Source organism: Engystomops pustulosus, chromosome 2, assembly GCF_040894005.1.
Source record: "Engystomops pustulosus chromosome 2, aEngPut4.maternal, whole genome shotgun sequence".
Taxonomy (NCBI): Eukaryota; Metazoa; Chordata; class Amphibia; order Anura; family Leptodactylidae; genus Engystomops; species Engystomops pustulosus.
Window position 1 is genome coordinate 119,352,567 of NC_092412.1, and position 27,918 is coordinate 119,380,484.

The 27,918-nt window shown below is 40.8% G+C and overlaps 1 protein-coding gene across 2 annotated transcripts in view; it reads left to right on the forward strand.

The window, feature by feature from the left end:
* Positions 1-27,918, forward strand: part of LOC140118356 (uncharacterized) — a 315,197-nt gene that overhangs the window by 265,694 nt on the left and 21,585 nt on the right. For both annotated transcript variants that reach the window (XM_072136177.1, XM_072136178.1), the window contains exons 91-95: positions 8,995-9,118; positions 16,516-16,672; positions 17,730-17,813; positions 24,726-24,927; positions 26,689-26,867. In XM_072136177.1, the coding sequence (XP_071992278.1) occupies positions 8,995-9,118; positions 16,516-16,672; positions 17,730-17,813; positions 24,726-24,927; positions 26,689-26,867 (746 nt within the window). The remainder of the gene's footprint in view (positions 1-8,994; positions 9,119-16,515; positions 16,673-17,729; positions 17,814-24,725; positions 24,928-26,688; positions 26,868-27,918) is intronic.

The window sequence follows — 27,918 nt, forward strand, 5'->3', positions numbered from 1 at the left end:
GGAGGCAGTGAACCAGTAGTAGATTAAAGGTGCTGCAGTTAAAACTATGTTAGTTGGATCTTGGCATGGAGCTGGCGCTCCGCTGCCAGGCGAGCTTTCGCCAATCCAAGCCCCTGTCTCTAGGCTACTCCCCAAACAGCACTTCTAAGAACCTTTTGTATAAGATCAAGTGTAGTAGCGTTCTTATAAGTTTAGGATATGCCGGGTGAGGGGAATGTAAACAGATGCGCAAGAAGCGCTGAAATAATATCCCTAAATGGTAAAAGTTTGCAAGTATATTTTGGGGATTACACAGCAGGGTGGCGACAAAGTTAACAACTTTGATGTGGAATGCCCTGTAATAGCTCTTGGGCGGTGTGCCTTTTATCGCCTAGGCTCAGCAGTTTCAGCACCGCCTGCTGTCGCTTAGCGACGGCACTGCTGCTGTGCCTAGAGCTACCGACTGATGGCGCCATGCCCACGGATGGTAATTCGGAGGAGGAGGAGGTGGAGGAGGGGTGGGAGGAGGTATAGTAGGCCTTTGAGACCTGGACCGAGGTAGGCCCCGCAATTCTCTGCGTCGGCAGTATATGACCAGCCCCAGGGTCAGACTCGGTCCCAGCCTCCACCAAGTTAACCCAATGTGCCGTCAGCGATATATAGTGGCCCTGCCCGGCAGCACTCGTCCACGTGTCCGTGGTCAGGTGGACCTTGTCAGAAACGGCGTTGGTCAGGGCACGGATGATGTTGTCTGACACGTGCTGGTGCAGGGCTGGGACGGCACATCGGGAAAAGTAGTGGCGGCTGGGGACCGAATACCGAGGGGCGGCCGCCGCCATGAGGTTGCGAAAGGCCTCGGTCTCTACTAGCCTATAGGGCAGCATCTCCAGGCTAAGCAATCTGGAGATGTGCACATTAAGGGCTTGGGCGTGCGGGTGGGTTGCACTATATTTGCGTTTCCGCTCCAGCGTCTGGGGTATGGAGAGCTGAACGCTGGTGGATGCTGTGGAGGATCGTGGAGGCGACGATGGGGTTTTTGTGCCAGGGTCCTGGGCAGGGGGCTGACTAGCAGCTGACACAGGGGAAGGAGCAGTGGTGTGCACGGCCGGAGGTGAACGGGCTTGTTGCCACTGAGTGGGGTGCTTAGCATTCATATGCCTGCGCATACTGGTGGTAGTTAAGCTAGTAGTGGTGGAACCCCTGCTGAGCCTGGTTTGGCAAATGTTGCACACCACAGTCCGTCGGTCATCCGGTGTTTCCTTAAAGAACCTCCACACTTCTGAAGATCTAGCCCTCGCCGCAAGAGCCCTCACCACGGGAGCTTCACTAGTTGACAGTGGCGCTGATGCACCAGCTCTGGCCCTGCCTCTCCGTCTGGCCCCACCACTGCCTCTTCCAACCTGTTCAGGTCGAGGACTCTCCTCCGTCTCAGAAGCACTGTGTTCACCCGGCCTCTCAACCCAGCTTGGGTCTGTCACCTCATCATCCTCCGATCCCTCAGTCTGCTCCCCCCTCGGACTTCCTGCCCTGACAACAACTTCCCCACTGTCTGACAACCGTGTCTCCTCATCGTCGGACACCTCTTTACACACTTCCACTACGTCAAGAAGGTCATCATCACCCACAGACTGTGACTGGTGGAAAACCTGGGCATCGGAAAATTGCTCAGCAGCAACCGGACAAGTGGTTTGTGACTGTGGGAAGGGTCCAGAAAACAGTTCCTCAGAGTATGCCGGTTCAAATGCCAAATTTTCCTGGGAGGGGGCAGACTGGGGGGGAGGAGGCTGAGGTGCAGGAGCTGGAGGAGTGGCGATTTCGGTGACATGGGTGGACTGCGTGGAAGACTGACTGGTGGTGGACAAATTGCTCGAAGCATTGTCAGCAATCCACGACATCACCTGTTCGCACTGTTCTGGCCTCAACAGTGCTCTACCACGAGTCCCAGTAACTTCAGACATGAACCTAGGGAGTGTAGCTCTGCGGCGTTCCCCTGCTCCCTCATCAGCAGGTGGTGTCTCACCCCGCCCAGGACCACGGCCTCTGACCCCTGCAGTAGTTGGACGCCCACGTCCCCGCCCTCGTCCTCTACCCCTAGCCCTCGGGTTAAACATTTTTAAAATGAGAGTTATAACTTTATTTTTTTTTTTACTTTTTTTTGTTTTTTTTTGTGGTTTTTTTTTTTTTGTGTTTTTTGTTTTTTTTTGAGTTTTTAAAACCAAACAATGCTATCCTATTGCTATGGCTATTTTCTAGCCAAGTATCAAAGGAAGCACAGTACTATGCCAGATGAGATGACACTGAGTTATTGCCTAATAGAAATCCAACCCCTACTGAATTTTGCCACTTCGGCCTTTGCTATGGATATGTGCGCCACTAAGCGCAGAACACAGCGGTCGCAAGTCCCACTACAAATTGCTCAGAATTGGCAAGTACATGCACTGCAGAAACTACAGCCACCAGCAGATCAACCAGAAATCAAATATATAGAACGCTACTGTAGGCTTCAAGATCAAGAAGCTGTTTGTATTCTCCTATGGCTATTTTCTAGCCAAGTATCAAAGGAAGCACAGTACTATGCCGGATGAGATGACACTGAGTTATTGCCTAATAGAAATCCAACCCCTACTGAATTTTGCCACTTCGGCCTTTGCTATGGATATGTGCGCCACTAAGCGCAGAACACAGCGGTCGCAAGTCCCACTACAAATTGCTCAGAATTGGCAAGTACATGCACTGCAGAAACTACAGCCACCAGCAGATCAACCAGAAATCAAATATATAGAACGCTACTGTAGGCTTCAAGATCAAGAAGCTGTTTGTATTCTCCTATGGCTATTTTCTAGCCAAGTATCAAAGGAAGCACAGTACTATGCCGGATGAGATGACACTGAGTTATTGCCTAATAGAAATCCAACCCCTACTGAATTTTGCCACTTCGGCCTTTGCTATGGATATGTGCGCCACTAAGCGCAGAACACAGCGGTCGCAAGTCCCACTACAAATTGCTCAGAATTGGCAAGTACATGCACTGCAGAAACTACAGCCACCAGCAGATCAACCAGAAATCAAATATATAGAACGCTACTGTAGGCTTCAAGATCAAGAAGCTGTTTGTATTCTCCTATGGCTATTTTCTAGCCAAGTATCAAAGGAAGCACAGTACTATGCCGGATGAGATGACACTGAGTTATTGCCTAATAGAAATCCAACCCCTACTGAATTTTGCCACTTCGGCCTTTGCTATGGATATGTGCGCCACTAAGCGCAGAACACAGCGGTCGCAAGTCCCACTACAAATTGCTCAGAATTGGCAAGTACATGCACTGCAGAAACTACAGCCACCAGCAGATCAACCAGAAATCAAATATATAGAACGCTACTGTAGGCTTCAAGATCAAGAAGCTGTTTGTATTCTCCTATGGCTATTTTCTAGCCAAGTATCAAAGGAAGCACAGTACTATGCCGGATGAGATGACACTGAGTTATTGCCTAATAGAAATCCAACCCCTACTGAATTTTGCCACTTCGGCCTTTGCTATGGATATGTGCGCCACTAAGCGCAGAACACAGCGGTCGCAAGTCCCACTACAAATTGCTCAGAATTGGCAAGTACATGCACTGCAGAAACTACAGCCACCAGCAGATCAACCAGAAATCAAATATATAGAACGCTACTGTAGGCTTCAAGATCAAGAAGCTGTTTGTATTCTCCTATGGCTATTTTCTAGCCAAGTATCAAAGGAAGCACAGTACTATGCCGGATGAGATGACACTGAGTTATTGCCTAATAGAAATCCAACCCCTACTGAATTTTGCCACTTCGGCCTTTGCTATGGATATGTGCGCCACTAAGCGCAGAACACAGCGGTCGCAAGTCTCACTACAAATTGCTCAGAATTGGCAAGTACATGCACTGCAGAAACTACAGCCACCAGCAGATCAACCAGAAATCAAATATATAGAACGCTACTGTAGGCTTCAAGAAGCTGTTTGTATTCTCCTATGGCTATTTTCTAGCCAAGTATCAAAGGAAGCACACTACTATGCCGGATGAGATGACACTGAGTTATTGCCTAATAGAAATCCAACCCCTACTGAATTTTGCCACTTCAGCCTTTGCTATGGATATGTGCGCCACTAAGCGCAGAACACAGCGGTCGCAAGTCTCACTACAAATTGCTCAGAATTGGCAAGTACATGCACTGCAGAAACTACAGCCACCAGCAGATCAACCAGAAATCAAATATATAGAACGCTACTGTAGGCTTCAAGAAGCTGTTTGTATTCTCCTATGGCTATTTTCTAGCCAAGTATCAAAGGAAGCACAGTACTATGCCAGATGAGATGACACTGAGTTATTGCCTAATAGAAATCCAACCCCTACTGAATTTTGCCACTTCGGCCTTTGCTATGGATATGTGCGCCACTAAGCGCAGAACACAGCGGTCGCAAGTCTCACTACAAATTGCTCAGAATTGGCAAGTACATGCACTGCAGAAACTACAGCCACCAGCAGATCAACCAGAAATCAAATATATAGAACGCTACTGTAGGCTTCAAGAAGCTGTTTGTATTCTCCTATGGCTATTTTCTAGCCAAGTATCAAAGGAAGCACAGTACTATGCCAGATGTGATGACACTGAGTTATTGCCTAATAGAAATCCAACCCCTACTGAATTTTCCCACTTCGGTCTTTGCTATGGATATGTGTGCCACTAAGAGCTAAACACAACGGTAGCAAGTCCCCCTGCTAATTCCTCACAAAATGGTAAAAGATGCAAATTAAAATAAAAAAAGTAGAACGTTATTGTAGCCCTAAGAAGGGCTGTTGGGTTCTTTGAGAATCACTCCTGCCTAACAGTAAGCTAATAGAACACCCTAACGCTTTCCCTGAGCAGCAGCAGCTCTCTCCCTAGCGGCATCCAGAGACAGAATGATCCGAGCAGCGCGGCCAGCGGCTAGTCTATCCCAGGGTCACCTGATCTGGCCAGCCAACCACTGCTATCGACGTGTAAGGGTACCACGTCATGCTGGGTGGAGTGCAGAGTCTCCTGGCTTGTGATTGGCTCTGTTTCTGGCCGCCAAAAAGCAAAACGGCGGGAGCTGCCATTTTCTCGAGCGGGCGAAGTATTCGTCCGAGTAACGAGCAGTTTCGAGTACCCTAATGCTCGACCGAGCATCAAGCTCGGACGAGCATGTTCGCTCATCTCTAGTCATAATACATCTTTTAGGTTATCAGGTCTATGACTTATTTTGATAGTTGCCTCACCCTAGTTTTCAAAAGTGTGTAGATAAAGGCATAAAACAGTCCATGCTTTTTGTTGCAACTGACGATTTACCAAAACAATGTGCTATATTCATGCTAATTTTAATAAATGCCATCATCTTCTCTGCTAAAGCTCCTAAGCCATGTCCTCTTGTCGGGCTAGTCAAGAAAAGGTCTCTTAAAAGAAATGATTGGCCAGATTGAAACACTTATGTTATGGCTTCCCGGTGATTGCTGAGCTTTTGGTTACATAGTTTAATATCATTATTCTAGACAAAAATCCAAGAAGCCTTAATTTATTTTTATTCAATGGTGGGGATTTATCATAGACTGGTGCAAGCTATAGACCCCCTTCATGTCCCTCTATGCCCACTTGGCATGGAGTTGGTGTTAGGAAGTAAATAGTTGCAATTCCTATCCGTGCACCAGGAATTGCATCTATTTTAGGACAAATCTGTCCCATTTTTTTTCTTCTTAATCTTTTAGTTTTATGATAATATTCCATTTTATTTATTTGGCTTATTTTTCATTGAAGACTGCAATGCTCTTTGTGACATCAAATAAAGGTCCCACAAGGAATATTGATTTAGAGGTGCATCATTTTGCCTTGTTATCATTAGCACAATATATGCATCCTGTCGTGCAATATCCCATTGTTATTCTGGTAATATAGATATATTTCAGAATGAATAAGTACTTAACAAAATACATGGCAGATTTATTGGTCTTGTGTGATTCTGTCAGTCAGCATTTCTGCACACGTACAGAGAAATCAATTTTGGAATCAGTTTTGTGAAATGGAAAGCTGCCTGGAATTAAACATTCCTCTCCACTCAGCCATCACTTGGAGCTTTCTTTTAAGGAATAACAAATTGTCCTTGCAAAGACTATCATTACTTTCCTTTAGAGTCATCAGATGAAATCTGCACTGACTTTGATTCATGCTGCTTTAACAGTTGTAGAAATTCAATGTTGCTTTCTTTACTCCTTCTCTATAGATGATCTATTCTTACATAGTTACATGGTAAGTGGGTTAAAAGCTCCATCTATTCATCCATTGAGTTGAACCTTTTATACTGTAGATGATCTAGGTGTTTTTTTTTTCAAAATGCACCCTTGAATAATATATAGAGAACAGAGAACTCCCTCCTATCAGTTGAAGAGCTCTATATTTCTGTATTATGTTACTAACAGTAAAAGATTTTTTTTAAATAGCACAATTATAAGCACATACCACAGTTGTAATTTTTAACAGAAAAATCACATTCATTTTCATGGTGCACACAGTATGAAAATAACATAAAAGGCCTGTTTTATCAAGATGTTAAAATTTTACCATCAATGTAATGTTTTTTACATCTGTAGAAAAAAGTTTTCACCATGGTTTTTGATACTAAAATATAGGTATTTTTTAGCAATATCACTTCCAGCCTTTTTTTTGCCACAGGTAAAATAAATCCATTAAGGTCCTAGAGATTTCAATTTTAACACCAATGCGCACCAGGATGTACTTTAATGTCCTGGTGCTGCATGGGGAGCCCGTGAGCTCTCTCCATGCACAGCGGGTGTCGGCTGAATAATACAGCTGATACACACACGCCTCTTACTGCTGCGGTAAGTGCTGGCACCAATCACGACAGTAAACCGACCGCAGCACCTAACTTACTATTCCATGGGTACCGCCATGACTTGAAGGCTTGTCATGTGTAATGATCTCTATTAGCCAGCAGGTGGCAGGCTTATAGAGAAAAGTAGTAATATTGTTACATACTGCAATACAGTATTATTGCAATACACAGTCCCCGGGTTACGTACAAGATAGGGTCCGGAGGTTTGTTCTTAAGTTGAATTTGTAAGTTGAAACTGTATGATTTATAGTTGTAGATCTAGACATAAAAAAATTTGGCCCCAGTGACATTTGTAGTTTAAACATTTTTTGCTGTAATGGGACCAAGGGTTATCAATAAAGCTTCATTACAGACACCTTACAGCTGATCATTGTAGTCTGGAACTAAAGTAAAGCATTCAGAAAGCTTCACCAGAGGTCAGAGGGGTCTGTCTGTAACTATGGGTGGTCTGTAAGTCGGGTGTCCTTAAGTAGGGGAACGACTGTATATAATATTAGCAATCAGACCCTGCAGGTTTAAAGTACCCTATAGGGTCTGAAATAATGGTAACATTTTTAAAATAAAATTCAAACAAAAATACTTAAAAAATGTTAAAATATTTAAAAGTTTAAATCACCCCCCTTTTCCCAGATCACATATAAAAGTAAATAAACAGTAAAAATCATAAACATGATAGGTATCGCCACATCCCAAAATGCCCATTCTATCAAAATATGAAAAAGTGTATACTGTAATGAAAATTAGCGCCTAAATGTCCTAAACACCACCTTTTACCCATTTTTCTATCTATGAATATTTGAATAAAAAATCAGTTAATTATACATACATAAATACCCCAGCACATACCTGCAAAAAAAACCCTTATATGCATCTAAGTGTGAAAAAGTTAGTGGCCTCCGAATTTGGCAAAATGTGAACTATTTTTTATGTACAAAAAATTTTAAAAACTATTAAAACCTAACAAAACCTACTAAAAATGTGGTATCTCTGTGATCATACCAACCCAAAGAATAAAGAGAAAGTGTCATTTGGAGTGCATAATAAAATCTGTGAAAACATAGCCCACAAGAAAATGCCACAAATGTTTTTTTTTTTTGGTCAATTTCATTGCACTTGGAATTATTTTCCAGCTTTCCATTATATTGCATGAAATAATAAGTGGTACCACTAAGGCCCCTTCCACACTTGCAAGTACAGGCGGTCCCCTACTTAAGAACACTCGACTTACATACGACCCCTAGTTACAAACGGACCTCTGGATATTGGTAATTTATTGTACTTTAGTCCTAGGCTACAATAAACAGCTGTAACAGTTATCAAATGTGTCTGCAATGAAGCTTTAGTGTTAATATTGATTCTTATGACAACCCAACATTTTTAAAATCCAATTGTCACAGAGACCAAAAAAGTTCTGGCTAGGATTACAATGATAAAATATACAGCTCCGACTTACATACAAATTCAACTTAAGAACAAACCTACAGACCCTATCTTGTATGTAACCCGGGGACTGCCTGTATGATGCGCTGAATTCGCATCACACTTGCACTCGCAGCCAGTGCTGCCTGGATCTCCCGGCCCAAACTCTGTAAACCGGAACTGAACTCAGCATGTCAGTTCAGTTCCGGTTTGCAGCGTTTGGTCCAGAAGATCCAGGCAGCACTGGCTGTGAGTGTGATGTGAGTTTAGCGCATCACACTTGTGTGGAAGGGGCCTTAAAGTGAAATTTGTCCCACAGATAACAAGCCCTTACACATCTCTGTAAATGTAAAGGGTTAAGCTCACATTTGGTTAAAGACGAGAATTTCCCATGAAGCCCAGTTAAACCCAACAAGTTTACAGGAAGATGACAAAACTCTCAAAAGTTTTCCGTTTGTAAACAATTGGTATGTACGAAGAGGATATTACATTGTGATCCCATATCATAAAAAAGTATTGTTTTGAAAAAAAGTTATCTTTTTACAGTTCCAGTAAAGAGGAATTCCAGGTGAGGGAAGACATTTTATAGACAGTCTATAAAATCTGAAGTTTGGTGTAATGTTACATATAACCCTGATATAACATTTGTACTGTTGATATCAAGAGATTCTGTGTTTCCCACATTTTTGTATTTAATTACAGAACTTCTCGTCATTGGTGGTCTCAGCGTTCCTGTTCCATCTGCTGAAGTGGACCCTGCACAGTATTACAGCTGGTTCATTGACCACTTGCCAGAGACTTCTGAAGGAGCTGCAGAATGTACAGGGTATGCTGCATTATATATATATATATGTATTGGTTTTGTTAATGGAACTCTCTTCTTTACAGGTTTCTCTAGCCCCAGAAATCTTTTAACCAGTAAATACTATACAGCTATATAAAATTAACAAAAGTAGTAGTACTTACCTTACCAATTGCCTGCCAGTCTTGTGTTATCAGCCTTCAATGTGATATGACACGTCTCCACATGACTGCTACAATAAGTCACTGGCGTTGGAATTTGTTGGTACCAGCAGTTGACTGCATAGGTCATATGGTTTCTTACCACAGCATCGGTGGAACATGCAGAGACCATGGACCAGGGTAATATAGATATTACTCTTTTGTTGTCTTATAATCTGTATGCTTGATCACACTTTGAAACAAAGAAACAAGCAGAATGAGGTGTAAATGGGCTACAAATGTCACTACTGTAATGTAAATTTAACATGACTTTTTATTATATCTCAAAATGTCAGACCATAGTTAAACCATTTAAAACACATATGACAGTGTGAACCTGTTATCAGGATAAGTATATTAATATGTAGTGACTCTGATCCCCTGAAATCCATTGAGTGTGAGTCTGAACTGTCCAAAGTGCATATATGCAATAATGAATATTCTGCACAAGGTAAACAAGGTTTGCAACATTCAGTATTACACATTTTCACTTTAGCCAATTCAGAGTCATACCTGACTCACTGGTAGTAAGGGGATCAAGGTCAGTACATATTCACACACTGCCATTATAGAAAGTTCACATTGTCATATTTGTTTTAAATTTTTTTAACTACGGTCTTATTTTTTGAGATTTAATGAAGAGGATTGTTGGACAACTAGTAAGAACTTATTCAATTGCATAAGGCCGAATACTATTTTTAATTGTCTACTGTGTAACAACTATGTATGTCCGCTAAAGGAATCTGCACCGTTGTGTTTACAATCCCCAAATTTTGCACAGATGTATCCAAAATCCACTTATTACCCACCATATACAGGGCCATTGTCTGCTGCTGCTGTGGCAGCTGGAAGCTGATCGTGATTGGTTGCTGTTCTGCCACAGGTCATTAATATGAGCTCTGAGCTGTGATTGGTTACTATAGACAATGAGTGTAAGACGCTTATATGTGAGGTAATAGATAGAGATACAGAGATAGGGGGAGAGTGCCTGAGACAGACAGTCACTGAAAGAGATATATGTCAGCTGAGCCATATGCTACCCTGAATGTTCATATATTCATTATTTATGACACATCACCACTGAGATGGGCAATAGGCACATGCTTCATGTGCCCAATGCACATGAATGACCATAATAAGGAACTTTACAAAGATTTGACTACTATTACTACTGATAAAAAAGGTAAAAAGATGAATAATTCTTCTTAACACACACACATATATTTTTTTTTCCTCAGTTTTCTGCAAAATATTTAAAACATTTATAAAATCCCTTATTGTTTTCTGTATTGCTTTAAAACACTGTACTGTATTTGAAACGACAGCAAAACAAATGACAATAATTTAACAGAGGTACAAAGATGAGTTAAAAACCCAGCTAAAGACTTGCGTGACTGTTCTGTTTGACTGAGATACATATTGAACGACACAGAAGAAGATTCTTCATGCCCTTTGACTGAAAGCAATTTCTGCAACAATATGTTTTTGGTGTTCTAAGAATTGTATTTGCAAGATGCACATAATGCCAAACCTTCTGTAATCCTAGCGGTGAACATTTCTTGTACACATTGTTTCTCGGGCTGTTAGTATCTCTCAAGAGAAATAAACCCATTTGTACTTATCCATTCGGAGTGATGTATGGCTGGGTGAGCATTATATTGGATTCAAGATTCAATAATGGGCAAAGCAGATACAAGGCTGCATGTTTAATTTACAGCTGTGTCATGGAGGTGAACATGAACTCCCAGAACTTACTTTACCAAAGATGTGGATTAGATACTTGTGAATATACCTTTAGAAAAATCCGGTTTCCCTATTATCTGAAGATTGAGAGTATGGGATTCATTTGATGCAACTTAACACCAGTAAAGAGTATTCATGTAAAGCTGAAGAATGTGTTTTAACCAACGGATGCAAAAAAGAAACTACTTACAAACCTGAATATTACCAATAAATATAAATCTAAGACCGTTTCCCTCTTTTCTTAACTTTCTATTAAATTGAACCTAGCACCATGAAAATGTGGTATATTTCTGCAGGCTGCAGGTTATTGAACAGGAAAGGCTGAGCAGATCCATGTATAGGTTTTTGGGTAATGATTCAGCATAACATGCCATTTATATACAATAGTTATCCCTGCTCATTCTAGGCTTAGGTGTCCAGTGGGCAGTCCTACATAGCTTTATATTCATTTTTATACTTCACCAATAAGACCATCTACTAGACTCATAAGCCCTGAATAAGCATAGATTTAATTGAATAATTGGTATATTAGTAAAAATGTTTCTAAGAATACTTGAATACTATATATCAATCTGCACTGCTCTTCCTGCCAGGTTTAGCAAAGTGCCTGTAACTTACACCTTATTCACACGGCCGTGTGCTCGCCCATGGATGTGTGCAAACGGCTGAGTGGAGAAGGGAGCGAGAGTGAGCTCTTCTCACCACTCCTCTTCTCCATTGAATGCCGAGTGGCCAGAAATGGTCAGCATGCTGCAAATTTTGCCCCCAGATCTCACCCACAATTATGGTCGTTCCAAATAGGCCTTAGGCTACATTCACACTGCCGTATGGGGGACCTATATACGGCATAGACGGCAATGGGCACATGGCGCCCAACGGGAGCGGTACAGTGCCGCACACATACAGCTCTGTACCCTGGAAAAAGATAGGACATGTCCTATCTTTCTCCTTAGTATGGTGCTGTGCTCACCTCCTCCTCTCCCCGCGCGCTGCCGCTGCCCGCCGTGCTACGGTACGGCGGGCAGCGGCAGTGTGAATGTAGCCTTAGACTGTGTTTTCTACGTGGCAGATTACTATTTAGTCATTTTTACAATTTTACAAAGAGTTACAACTCTTTATTGACTGTTATTGATAAAAATTGTTCTAAATCATTTTGGGATCGCTATCTTTTTTAAACCATGTTTCGTTAAAAGTAAGACAGTGTCTTATATTAATTTTTATTCCTAAAGAGGCACTGTGTCTTATTTTCAGGGGATGTCCTATTTTTCCATGAACAAGAGTTAACATTTATTGTTAAACAAATAATCTACTTCTCTAACATCCTTAGCACTCTCCAAACTCTGAATTTCATGCTGAACTTCTTGTGGCTCAGTTTCTATTGGAATAGTTGGCTCAAATCTCTCATGTTTACCAATAGCACTGGTTTTATCGCATGAATTCTTTACCCAGCCTCTTGCAACATCTAAATGTTCTACAAATACTAATGCACGACGGGGAAGGGGGGGGGGTGTAGCAATCACTGCCTCTAGGTCTTATTTTCAGGGGAGGCCTTAGATTTCAAAGCTTAAACAAAATTGTACTAGGTCTTGTTTTCGGGAGATTTTAGGGGAAACAGGGTACCTTTACCTCACAAAGCTGAATGAAAATACAGAAAGAACTATAAAGCTACCAAGATTTAGCATTTTCTTCTATACAAATTAGAAGAAAACGAAAAAGAAACATTTACTTAGAAATACAAGAAACAAAGTTGAACAAATTTTGAGAAAAATAAATGATGCATGATGTTCTTGACAAATCATTCTGCAGCATTCTATTTTGTCACTGAAGACAACGAAAACCATGGAAAGAGTTTTGCACTATAGTGTACTTAGCCCTTTGTCTGTCATTTAAACATTGCTACTATATACTATGATATTATCAAAATGAATACATTTATATACTTAATGTTTTAAATAATTTCCTACCTGTAAGCCTAGTTACAATATCCCATTGACTGCATTTCCAAGGTCTTTGGGCTGCGAGATAAAGCAGTCTGCATTACAGCAGTCTACATTTGTTCTGCGGATATACATCCGCTATACAATGCTTTCTTTATTGATTGAGTGGATCAAAGGTGAATGCTTTAAAGACTACATTTATGTTACATAGTAACATTGCATATTATACAATGTGCAATAGCCGAAGAAGATGGCTTTCATCTTTATCATGTCTGTCAGTACATAGAAAAACATAACTCCATTTTTCACTGTGCCTAGCAAGGCTTACAATTAGATTTTGCAACGTGCCTGAATGAATATATGTCTTTTGAGCCACATGAGTATTACTGGAATTGGACACTCATGTTTAGCCTACAGGGGTGTAATTTCTGTTTCACCATATGCTACTTAAGTATGTATGTTTATGTACAAATCCTTTTATCTGAAACAATGGCTGTTCAATGCAATATTGTTTTGCAACACTAGGGCATATGTTCTTATACTATCTTAAAATTAGAGTAGAAAGTATCAAATAATGCTAGATTTATCATCCAACAAAAGAATCTGTGATACTTTTTGCAGTCATTTGCTAGTATAGTCTTAACTTTACACCAGTTGTTTGTTAGCCTAGTTTATACGAGTAAATGCAGTAACATTTTGAAACATTTTTAGTGTTGTTCATGGAAATTTAGTCTATTATCAATTGGGTTAGAAGGTGTGTTGCATTATAAATGTGTTGCTCCATGTGTACTGTAATGTACATTGCATTTACATTATTGTATATTTGTGTTTCAAGATATATATTTTGTGTTTGAAAAAGGTCACTGGAACTGGATATTTTCTTTTGCCAACTGTAGTCCTTATGTTTTTGTATTTGACCATTTAGTATTAAGGATGCACTTCACAAGACAAGGGAAGAGCGCTTTGTTGTGCAAGAAAATCCTTCATGTTAAATGGTTGTATCTTATAGAAACCAATGCTCTCACTCACCTTGCTTGGTTCTGCTAACCGGCACAACTCTGGTATGGGTAAAACAGCTGCAGTGCAACAGAGATTAAAGATGGATAAAGTGGAGGAAAGAAATACAAATGTCCACAAAAGAACAAGAGGATGTTCTTTTTGGCACTGCCTATCAGTCCCCAATGAATTGGGTGTTAGACATCATAATGTCTAAGTTTATTATTAAAATTGCAGATAAGTACAATTAAGTACATATAGCAGAAATAATGGGTTAAAGGAAACCTACCACTTGAAGTGGCAGGTATAAGAGGGAACTACCGAGGGCCAGGTCAGGGTGAGCTGGTGCCGGAGCTTATTTTTGTTAGTGTTTAAAACTGCAGTATCGCGGTTTAAAACACTTTTTAAAGTGTATGTCCGGAGCTGCTTTGGCGCAGGGAGGTACGCGCTCGGCACACTATGCGCGGGACCGTGCACGCGGCTACATAGGAAGTGAATGAGAGCCGAGGGCACGGTCGCGCGCATGGTGCGCCGAGCGCGTACCTCCCTGCGCCGAAGCAGTTTCGGCCATAAAGTTTAAAAAGTGTTTTAAACCGCGATACTGGGGTTTAAAACACTAACAAAAATAAGCTCCGGCACCAGCTCACCCTGAGCTGGTGCTCAGTAGTTCCCTCTTATACCTGCCACTTCAAGTGGTAGGTTTCCTTTAACACATAAAATTGATAAATATAGACAATGGGGCAGATTTATATACCCGGTCCCGTATCGATCCCGCGGTGAGTTGTCCGATTTGGATTCGGGTCCGGCACGATTCACTGAGATTCTGTGTCTGAGTTCCTTCCTGTGTCACTGCTGCGCCGAGGTCCACCGGAGTTCACCTGCTTCTTCCTGGTGCATGTGAGTGCTTGATCTTGCGACACAAAACCTTTTTTAAATTCCGCGGTTAGTCCGAATCCATCGTCCGACGGCCATGCCCCCAGATTTCTGTTGTGTGCAAGCCGACGCCGATGTGGCAAAATCCCAGGCCAATTAGGCGTAAAATGGTAATATTCGGGAAACCCGACGAAAATGCGGCGTTCGGACCCTTAGTAAATGAGCCCCAATGTCTTTGTGCCTCTACAGCATGTGCTTCATCAGACAAGGCTGTGACATCAGACCTGATGAAGTGCCTGTAGTAGAGGCACTTAAAGGGAACCTGTCACCACAACCCCCATTTTTCACCATGCACATGTTCTAAAAGCCCATAACATGACAATTGCATAGTTACTGTCATATTTGTGACTAGTTCACAATAATCATATAATGTATTTTAAAAGGCTCTCTACCAAGCTCCCACGCTGAGTCCTGGGGGCAGGAGTTCAATATCAAACAGAAGTCTGCTCCTGGGGTGTTTTCCCCAGCCCACAATCTTCAGTCCCTCCCTCTGGTCCTAACTGCCACCCATCAGTTAAGTCAGAGGGAGAGACTGGAGCGGATCCAGGAGCAGATGTCAGTTTGACTTTGAACTCCTGACCCTCGGGGCTTGTCAGGAAGCTGGGTAAAATACATTATAAGATTATAGGGAACCTATACTGCTCACAAACATGACAAAAGCAACTATGCAGTTGTCATGTTATAGGCTTTTGGTACATATGTATGGTGATATATGGGGGCCACGGTGACAGGTTCTCTTTAATGCATTGTCTATATTTACCAACTTTATGTTGTTTAACATTATTTCTGCTATATGTACTTAATAGTACTTATATGCAATTTTAATAATAAACTGAGATACTTTGATGTCTTACGCCCCATACATTGGGGACTGATTGTCAGCACCGAAAAGAACGTCCTCTTTTTCTTTAGTGGATGTTTGCAGAGGTATTTCTTTCCCCACTTCATCCATCTTTACTCTCTATTTTACATCATTTTGCAGTTACCATATGTTTAAACCATTATCATGAAGATATAATAATAATATAGGATTTTATTAGTAAAGAAGCAGATTCCTCTGACACCCCAAGAATGTCCCTTTGCTTCCTAACCAGCAGCTATGGCATTGAACCGTCTTGTTTATTTGCATAATTCATAATTATCTTGGCTCTCCAGAATGTAGATGTATATTTAAAAGCATGATTCAATCTGATTTGATTGCCACAGCATTGTGTTCAAAGCAATTACCATTCATTTGGCTTTTGAGACTGTTGAATGCATTTTCCACATGAGATGCCTTAATTTGTACATGTTTTATTGCAGCAAAGTAGGTGTTGGCAAACTGCCTGAGACTCTAGCAATGGACTGTAACTCTTTTTGCTATGTAATAAAACAATGGGCCAGACGTGAAAGGGAAATTATTAAAAAGTAAAATTTTATTTAATTTGTTGCTAGTCATATATATTCATGATGCTGCATAAAATAGAAAAGAAAAATTGAGATAGCTTCCTGCTGACGGATTTCGGTATTTATGACTATGTTACAACTTGTAGTATAGTGCTGCAGCTCATATGCCCACTGTATGAAGTATGCTGTGTAAAAGTACTCATGATTATTTTATTTTTCATTTTAGTGCATCACATTTTATGCAGGACCTGTCATCAGTGTATAACACAGTAAGAAGTTCATTGCCATCAAACACCCTTGAAGATCATTACTCTGTGAAAGAGCTGGCTGACTTACGTGTAGTCATTGATACAGTATTAGAACAAATCCCTACATTGATAGAGGTTTGTACAGATGCTTAAATAAGACATTAAAGAATTAAATCAAAAAGACTTCAAATTAAACAATAACAATATTTTATAGTTATTTTCTGCCATTACATGCAATAATGTATTATAATATTGGTGTTTAGGGGGGAGCCCAGAGCCTAGGGCCAATAAAATCACCCACCAAGTCTGATGATGACCTGTAGCAGTAACAAATAAATCCTTGTATATGTGTGTTTATATACAAAAGCCCTTCTAAATTTGTGGAGGTCCTTCAAAAATCCTTAAACTGCAGAACTAAATCTGTGAGGCAGAACCCCAACTTTTCCTAAGCAGCTTGTGTCTGGTACAGTATGTAGGCAGTAAATGTAAAACAATTCTTAATCTGCCCCTGATTCCAGGGGAGTCACTTGTAAGCTTTTGGTGTTGCCGGTTCCCAAGGTAAATGTGGACTATTATGAGGACATTCCTTAGTCCAAGTAGAAGTGTCTTTGTTACATAGTTTATGATCTTTCCTACATTGCTATAAACTGTCTTTGAAAGTTCCATAGAGAGGATTAACATGAAAGTAGAATATGAAAAGAAACTAGGATTGTTTTTTTCTCTAATACTTGTACAAAAAATGAATTGAAGATTACAACTTTGTTAAACCATAACAATGCAAGCCAAACAAAACTTTGTCTATCAGGAATTTATATTTATTTATTAATGTAAAATAATTTAACCTAATCCTTTATTTTACTGTCCAAAACCAACATACACTCCCTTTCGCGACCTTTGCAGTCCACTTCTTGCTTCTGAAACAAGCCCCAGTGACATCTGTGAAGGTAGTTGGGTGTTGATTTAAGATCCGTAAAAGACATCCCATTTTTCTCTTAACCAGCTATAACAGAGAAGGGGAATTCCATACCTTTTTTTCGGAAACAGAAAGGAAGCCCTCTTTTATCATGTTACCAAAGTAGAAGAACCCAAATAGAAGTGGAATTGCCAGGAGCACAACAGGGCCAGAGCAGAAAAATAAGTCACATTATTAAGTTTAAGGTGTTTAGTTTTAACTAAAACTATTCTCTTCCAGATTGATATTATCGATCAGTCTTTCAAAAAAGATGTCTCCATAGATGCTGCCAGTGAAGATACAAGTAGACATGTTCTCTTACAGGTAAAAAATGAAAATATTAATGCAGATAATTTTTTGTGGTAATAGGTTTTCATTCATCAAACTATTCAAGCCATTTCTCTAAGGTTAGAGTAAAATATTTGTTCATGAAAAGCATTTATAGTGTTCTAGATTTCTTGCGTATAAGATATCCCATGCAATTTTGCCTGGTGGTGGCAACACCCACCAAGGGGCCTAAGCCTCTTTATCTACCTGGCAGAACACTCAGGGGAAGGGGGGAGGGCTGGAGTAGGGGGGGGAAGCGTGCTATCATAGTGCTGGCATATGTTAAATGTCTATATATCTATCCAGTTTCCTTTTAATTATACCATTTTTGATAGCAGAGATTTTGGCTCTAAAATCTTGCTGCATGAGTCTCTGTTCATATCAACAGAATAAAGTTATTTTTAATCTTTTGACAGAGCCCTCTTCAATTCAACATGAAGAGTAGGCATGTAGGCAAGTTCTTTGGTATTACATATCCATTTGTGGTGGTTTAATGGTCAAGTATTATTACTATTACAGTGAGTAAAAAGGTGCTATTCCATTTCTTGGTGTTCTGCTTGACATTGAGAAGGCTTATGTGCCTTATAAGGGCAGCGGAGAACATCAATTTCATTCCTGGTCATATTTTATCATCAGAATATAACAGTTAGAGCTGACACTGCTGAATTAGCTTGTAGCAGTCATGATAATATAAAGCCTTCTGCACCTGCTTCTCTTGGCACTTTTCTTTGTGGACTCTTCCCGCTTATGGGCTATTAATCATTGGCAACAAGGGAAGTTGCAGACTGATGCACTTTGGATTGCAGGCATAATAAAAAGAACATAGCTTTCTAAATGTCTTTATTGTGATGAGCAGTTTCAATTGACCATAGTGGTATTATGGTTAACCGCTTAATTGGGAAATATTCCCACATTTCTGCAATGAAGCATTAGCCTTTTGGGAACAGACTGGTAAAAGAAACTGCACTTTCTGTAGTCTTTCATTTTAAAGATATAATGTATCTCTGAAAATTGTGACTGAAGAAACTCCCTTTATGTTATCGGTAAATAGTTGCCGTGTTGTTGGACATTAAGCTGTCTGTAGCCAGCAGTGATTTACACTAGAAAAAGTTTAACAAGTGTTTGGTAAATGAGTTTTTCCTATTAGAAAGCATTTGTTAATACATATGGATAAGGATAAGAATCGTGTTTATTTTTGTGGATCTTTTTATCAAACAATTTTAAAATGTATATCAAGCTTCTATAGACAATGTTATGCCTATGAGCCTTTAAAAACTTTCACCTGGTCCTCTGCTTGTGTATAATTCCCCTTTGTTTTGCTTCCCTCCTGAACAACCTACTCATTCTGGACATCTAAACATTTGTCTAACCTTTTGTATCATTTGGCAATGCATAATCATTAGAGATGAGCGAGTATACTCGTCCGAGCTTGATGCTCGTTCGAGTATTAAGGTACTCGAAATGGCTCGTTGCTCGGACGAGTACTTCCCCTGCTCGAGATCGAGCATTTAATTAAAAAAACACAGTGAAGAACAATGAAGAATAGAATAAAAACAGTGAACACAGTGAACACAGGATAATTTAATTGAAAAAGACAGTGAAGAACACAGTGAAGAATAGATTACAGATGTTCGGCACATCTGCTTACTTGTCGGAAGATACGCACGGAACGGCAGCAGGGAGACATCAAGCAGCAGGGAGACATCAAGCAGCACCGGGAGACATCGGGCAGTAGGGAGACATCAAGCAGCACCGGGAGACATCGGGCAGCAGGGAGACATCAAGCAGCACCGGGAGACATCGGGCAGCACGGGGAAGACATCGGGCAGCACGGGGAAGACATCGGGCAGCACGGGGGAGACATCAGGCAGCACGGGGAGACATCGGGCAGCACGGGGGAGACATCGGGCAGCACGGGGGAGACATCGGGCAGCACGGGGAGACATCGGGCAGCACGGGGGAGACATCGGGCAGCACGGGGAGACATCGGGCAGCACGGGGGAGACATCGGGCAGCACGGGGGAGACATCGGGCAGCACGGGGGAGACATCGGGCAGCACGGGGGAGACATCGGGCAGCACGGGGAGACATCGGGCAGCACAGGGAGACATCGGGCAGCACGGGGAGACTTCAGTGGAAGAAGAGGAGCGGATCCCGGGACAGCGTATCACCCCGACAAGTAAGCAAATGTGCCGAACATCTGTAATCTATTCTTCACTGTGTTTTTCACTGCGTTTTTCACTTAAATGATCCTGTGTTCACTGTTTTTATTCTATTCTTCACTGTTCTTCACATCTGTTAACTTGTCGGGAGATAATATACACGCGGAACAGTGAAGAATAGATTGCAGATGTTTGCATACATCTGCTAACTTATCAGAAGACATTCTTTTTCAATTAAATAACACATTTTATTCCTGAACCATGGTCCCTTTGAAAAATGCTCGGGTCTCCCATTGACTTCAATGGGGCTCGTTATTCGAGACGAGCACTCGAGCATCTAGAAAAGTTTGTCTCGAATAACGAGCACCCGAGCATTTTAGTGCTCTCTCATCTCTAATAATCATGTTATATTGTTGTGATTATTGATATTGTAGATATCATAGGCTTGAAAAATGTTCTAGTTCAGAGGACCAAAGCATTGCTGTGGATATTAAGAATAAAGCCATTTGAATTTTCTCTTGTTTCATACCTCTTCCTGGGTTAAAGTGTTGAAATTCCAAAGAGAATTTACATTATTGCTCTCCTTTCATTACTAGTTGACCACATTGGTGTTTTGTTGTTTCTCTTGTGCTTTTTCCAATATGATATGTGTTTCTCACAAGCCTTTTTTTTAGAACATTTGTGAAAATGTCCCATATTTTTGGGTACTTTTGTTTTTGAGAACATTGTCCCACTTTATGCCTATAAGGTCGTCTAAATTTACTGCTGAAAATTTGCCCTCCAGAAGTTTAGAGTGTTCTTTGCCACTCTACTAACCCTCTAAGTAACCCATAATATAAAATCAATGATATTGTAGTCACTATTAACAAGGTTCACCCAACCTGTAATTTTGATACCATGTCAGGTCTCTTGGTTAGGATGAGGCCTAGGCATGCCTCCCTTTTGTTGGCTCCAGGACTAGATGAAACAATTAATTCTCTTTTGTTGTTGACAAAAACCTGCTACCTTTGACCTGCCCCCAGGCAATATCTGGGTAATTGAAGTCGCCCATGATAAGTACTTCACCTTGCTTTGAAGCCACATCCATTTGACTTATCAGCAGTTACTCTGCTGCCTCCATTATATTTGGAGCCTTATAACAATCCACTAGTAATATTTTATTATTCTTTTCCCCTCGACTTCTCTCCACCCCTAGGGACTCCACATTTGAATTTTCGTCACTGATGTCATCTTGCTGGACGAGCTTAAGGCAAGATTTCACATAAAAACAAACCCCTTCCACTTTTTGATTTATTCAATCATTTCTAAAAAAAAACTATAACCATCTATAGTAACAGGCCAGTCATAGCTATTGTCCAGCCATGTCTCATCGATACCCACTATATCATATTTGCCCTCCAACATTAAGAGTTCCTCCATTTTGTTTGTAAGGCTTCTGGCATTAGTGGACTTACACTTTATATGGTTTTCCCTATTCCTTTGGCTCTTATTCCCTGATCTTATCCCAGTCACCCTTCATCCCCCATGTACCATGACTCTTCCCAGTTCCCTATATACACTGTCTTCTTGCCCTTTACAAGTGTAGTTACCCTATAGTGTAAACACTCCTCCAACCTTTTAGCTATTTTCCCCCCAAACAGACGCACCCTTCCCATTAAGACGCAGCCCATCCCTACTGTAGAGCCTGTAGCATACAGCAAAATCAGCCCAGTTCTCCATGAACCCCAACCCCTCCTTCCTACACCAACTTTTAAGTTACTTTTAACTTTTAAGCACATGTTGTATTTCAGAGACAACTATCTTTGAGGTCCTGGCCCTAAGCTTATGGCCTAAGTCCCTGAAATCATTTTTAAGGACCTTCTGACCTACCTCTTACTTTGTCATTGCTGCCAATGTGGACCATGATTGCTAGATCCTCGCCAGTCCCCCATAGTAATAGGTCAATTCAATCCGCAACATGCCACACCCAAGCACCCTGCAAGCAACAAACTGTTCGGTATGCATGGTCTTTGAGACAAATTGCCATGTCTGTTCCCCTAATAATGGAGTCTCCAACTACCAGCACCTGTCTGACCTTGCCTGTGCTCCCATTACCCTTCTTAGTGGGGCAGACAGCCCCCTGGTTGCTAGAGTCCATATCTTGCTGCAGCATTATAACTCTTCCCTCTACCCAGCTGTGTTGCACTATAAAAATGAATTAACATACTGTTTTCTCTACTGTAATATATTGAATGCTCTCAGATCCTGAGTTTATTCTCTACCTTGCATTAAGCATTAACCTTGTAAAGTCAGTCTGCTTGGGAACGGAACTGAACAACAACTGACATTATGCAAAGAACATAACAATGCATCTTTCAGACTAGGATGTACTGTAAGCATGTCAAAAAGATGTGATAAACCATTGAAAAGAAAGAGCGGGGAAAGAGGTGCTGCTACATGACAGGATTTTTGTGCTGCATCTAACATGGCAGTAGGAACTAATAGGAAATCTCAAGTATTGTGACTGTCATTAGCTCAGAGCTTTTCTTCTTTATGTTCTGCTTCTGCCAAATAAAGCGCAGCTGGACAACTAAGACAGCTTCCTGAGCCGAACATAGATAATCAATATTATTATTCATCATTTTACATTCAGTTTCTCAGACTGGAATATGAATAAGCTAGTCTGACAAGCCGTGTACCATTATAGCAGCTGTGACATACTGCGCAGTCATTTTTAGCCGCGAGTGTCAGATGATAAAAATATGGAAATATTGGATTTTCTGAACTTTAACAATATTTTAAAATATCCGATTTTTTCTAATACATGTATTTAATTAAGTACTGTGTGTATTTCTGAAGATCGGGTCAGCTGTACGCTGATACTTCCATTCATTCGGACTGGGCACAGTTTTGCCCAGCAGCGCAGGCCACCCGACTGATACCTGAGTGATACCTGAGACCTATACCTATATTGATATATCTACCTCAACAGGGGAGGCGTAGCCTTTATCATACTCTGGCACACAATAAATTCCCCCCTATGTCTCACAAATATTTTCAGTATGGATTTTTGTATCTAATTTCTATTCACATTTGCTCAGGATTGCCTACTGCTATTTTCAAGCATTTGAAATTTTTATGCTGAAAATAGTTCCACTGAGGAGTTGAAGGTCACACCTGTACAATGGGTGAATCAAATCACTGAAGATCCATGGAGTGCTGCTTCTCTGACTTTACACACCTGGGAGTTGGGTGCACCCTAATTGGGACATTGATCCCTATGCTGATTGGCCCACATTTATCAAAAAATGTGCAAACCACACTATGCACAGTTTGCCCACTATGCACAGTTGCACATGTTCTTCATGAATCCGGCACCCCCTGAACTGCTCCAACTAACTAACTTATTTTTGGTGCAGATTTAACATGGGGCGTGAGACACACTTCTGTCGGAATCTGCATGATAAATATGGCGCACAATCCGACTGTGCACAGGAACGCCCATTTCAGTGCAGTATAGTGCAGCTGAGTTATAAATATGTTGTGTGTGACACATTTGTGATGCGTATCTCGGACACTTCTTAAATACACGTGCAAAGTGTCCAACAAAAAACTGCTGCCTGGGCGTTAATAAATCTGGGCCTTTGTGCCGATCCACACGTTGTGGCATATTTATCATAACCTCTGTGCCACACTAGTGGCGCAGAGGCCCTTAAATAATTGCAAATGCTAGCTTATTGCTAGCACTTGTCATTATTTTCCCCAATACGCCACCTTCACACCAGTGGGACATGAAGGGGCCTGAAGGGGGGGCGCGGCCAGGAGTAACACTCACTGCCTCACATGTGAAATATCGGCGTTTGGGTTTCTTCTACGCCAGGTCCTGCCTGGCGTAGAATAAACGCTGCACAGCCTCCCACCCCGATACATCAAGAGGCTTCTGCTGAGAATATGCACGAGCGCCAGCGTATGATAAATATGTCCCCTTGTGTTTTTTGTATTCCAATGAATGATCTAAACATTTGATATTATCTTACTTGAGGTCTTTTTGGCACAGTTCATCATATTCTTTTTAATGGTAAAACTGTATGACAAATCAGAACATAATTTTCACTTGACCTTTATTTTAAGTTACACAAAGAATATAAAAAAATATACTTTAGATATTATTTTTCTTCATATTTAAACCTTTATTTAATAGTTAAAGGCATCCATCTCAGATTCACACTTCCCTAACTACTATAATATTATCAGGGTGTTGGATTACAATAAACTATATTTTGGTGCGTACACTTCATGTTTCTCTTTCACTGACTCAGATTGGTCTTGCCCTATACACAAGTAGAAAGACGCCTGTCAATCAAGATAAGCCAGGTAGTGAGCCATCCAATGGACTCTTCCTCCTGTGCCCTGCCGCTATGCTTTTATACTAAAATATACCATAGTTAATTACAATGAACATGTTCCATAATTCTTTTCATGTTGTACATAATATCAGATCTTGGTTGGATTGCAATCTAAGCCAGTTCATATGTCACCTGCCATACTTTCTTGTTTGTGTTGTACGGAGCCTGTTGAACAGAAGTTGAGAGTATTCATATGAAGAAAGAGCATTGTGAGTCGCGGCGTACAGTCTGTTCTAGGTGTATTTAGACAAAGTCAAAATAATATGTGTTCTGATAATTTTTTTTTAGTGTGTGTTTTTAACACTAATCTATAAAAAGTGTTTGTAAACTTACAGTAAATATATTTTGCTTCTTTGTTTCAGGAGTGTAACTGGATGAATAGAAACCTTAAGCTTATTGAAAGCAGTGCCTCTATGTTATCACACTGTTTATTGGGTGGTGTGACAGCAATTCCAGAAACTTTGAGAGGCACTGCTGAAGCTTTAGAGAAAGGAGAGGTCCCCAAATTGTGGCTTCCCTCGTTCAGTCTTCAAACCTCCCATAACATTGTCCCCTGGCTAGAAGGTAAGTCATGTACCACATCAGTTATGCTTCATTTCATTCATACCACAAACATAAATAAATCATAATTCTTCACTACTTTTTGCTGTACTTATATATTAATAGCGATGTAGTGACTGAAGACAGGGTCATCGCCATCACCTCACCATCAACTCAGTAGAGTATAAGTATATAATTATTATGCAGAGAGCGGTTGGTTCTCGGAATTATAACTGTTTTTCTGTTGCTGTTGTGTGCAGGTGAGGGCGGCAGGCGCAATTATATGAAGTCATCCCGCCTGCTGGCTTCAGGGCTGTACACAGCAGCAGCAGTAAGGGGGAGTTGGAGCAGGGAGAGCTGAATAACTGATGTTAATTATTTTTTTTTATTACAGAGCAACAAGGAAAGGAGGAGGTGGGAGGACACAGTATAAGGGGGCTACAATGTGAGAGGGCAATATAGGGCAAAATGTAGGGGGTAGAATATGAGGGGGCCACAATGTTGAGGGGAGATGGGGGGAACGCTATGCATGATGGGGCAAAATATGAGAGGGAGATGGGGGTCACATTGTGTGTGTGTGTGTGTGGGGTAGAATATGAGGGCCACACATTGTGAAATGGTGATGAGGGCAAACTGTGGGGGGCAGAATAAAGGAGGTTATAATGTGTGTGGTAGGGGCAAATTATAAGGGGATCAAAATGTGAGGGGAGATGGGGAACACTGTGTATGGGGTGGCAAAATATAAGAATGAGATGGGAGGTGAATTGTGTGTTTGAGGGCAGAATGCCAGAGCTCCTCAATGTGAGAGGGTAATGGGGGCACAATGTGAGGGGGCCACAATGTGAGGGGGAGATGGGGTGAACATTATGAGTGGGGAGTGGGACATTATGCTATGTGGGAATACAAGGAGGTTTAGGTAAGCAGCGGGGAAAAGGCAGGATTTAGAACAATACATTTAGTCCCATTCTTCTCCATGGCAAAAGTTGGGAGATATGGAAAAAGAGGTCACTGAGGGTCTGTTGCCGAGGGACCTTATTAAATCTTGAGCCATCCCAGACTGGAGGCAATTAATAAGAATATTGATCGGTTTAATAATGCAATCTACTGCACAATTGTGAGGTTGATAATTACTTGAGAAAGCTGTGTGCTACTTTGATTTCCAAAAAATGAGAAAGACACAAATCAAGTTTTCTGCACACCACATATAATACTCAAGTTAAAGAAAAATTAAAGGGAAAACTGTTGCATAAAAAGAAAAAAAATTAAGCCTCCCAGTCCATTAAAAATGGGCAAATATCTAATTGAAATACATATATTTTATAATGTAACACAATTATTACATCTTATGTGTTTTCTAATATTTCCACCCTGTCAGCTTTTAGTGTCACTTTACAGACTTGGAAAAGGATACAAACAAACAGATGGATCATCTAAATGCCAACCTGTTAGCTTGGCTGGACACTATTCTGCATTGAATATGGCAAATTCTCTGCCAATAAGTCAACAAAGCTGCTGTGTAGTGAAGATATATAGATTTGTTCTACTTGAAATTTTTCTGATATAACCGGACTACAGCAGTATAAGATAAAATAAAATGGTGAAATAGAATAGCATTGAGGGTCAGGAACGCCATTCAGTGTCTATTGTTTAATATCTACTTTTCACTGTCTAAAAGCTCAGCGTAACTATAAATCTTTCCTGAACCATAGCACATAAACATTTACTGTTCTGGCTTCATAAGGGTTTATATTTTCTGTGTCTATCTGACAATTTTATGTTATCTAGGCCTGCACAGAAAGCATGGAGAGCTGAAGCAATGGGCAAGGAAAGGACTGATGCCATTTGCCAAGGGTGAAAAGGAAGCACTGACCTCCATAAACCTTGGAGGACTGGTTAACCCAGAAGCCTTGCTACTGGCACTGAAAGAGCAGTTTGCACTTCTACATGGATATTTATTGCATGAGGTATATATTTGTAGCTTTATATGAGTAGGAATGGGTCTTGTTGACTATTCCCAGCATGCAGCAGTTAATATTTACAGGCTTGAAAAACTTGATAAAACCCACATTGCCTTGCAGCTTTCTTAGTAGCTACAATTACCAGTGTTTAACCATCAAATTATTGAAGCAGCAACAATTGATATGTTATAGTATTGGTATTGGACCATTCAACAATTAAATCCAGAGCTATTAGACAACTTTAGAGGTTCTGTGGCTTGATGTAAAAGCTGGACAACATAGAGGGCACTTAGTTTATCAAACTTTCAATTTAGGGTTTAACATCTGTAACATCGCAGGCATAGCATACACAAACAATGTACAGTTTACAAGGGCAAAGTAACCTATTACTTGAAGTGTAGACCAAGCAGTATGGGGTATGTGATAATACACAATGGGTAATGCCACAAAGCCAACACACTCAAAAATGTGCTTTAAACCAACAAGAAAATAGGCAAGTGTGTATAATCAAAATATTCAAAAAAGCTTTATTACAATATACAAACAAAGTCCCACATATATGTAATTTTTAAAACCACTTAAAAGGTGTAAGAATACACATATATACAGAAACCAAGTGGATCAGAGCCAATAACAAAGATCCACATGCAGCCACAGGTGAGTGCAAAGCACAAAAATATATACAATTTCCTCACACAAAGTAATGTAAACAATTCTAGTATCTATGCCAAGATTTCGCCCCGCAAACCGTGTCAATTTGAACATGCAAAGTATAACCCATACTCTGAGGTAGCACTAAACATGAGCATCAATTGTAATGGGTAACATGATTACCGTCGCTAAATTGCGACTTCCTCAGGGGTAAGTGCGCCCCTGAGGAAGTTGCAATTTAGCGACGGAACACGTGGGGTTCCTCCAGCCACAGGTTTTTCTCTGAAGCATTTCCTCCACTTACCATGGTTTGAACTGTATATCATTCGTGCCTCTGGTTTATGTTCTGTACTAATCACCGGGCTCCCATCCCTGTAATCATGTTACCCATTACAATTGATGCTCA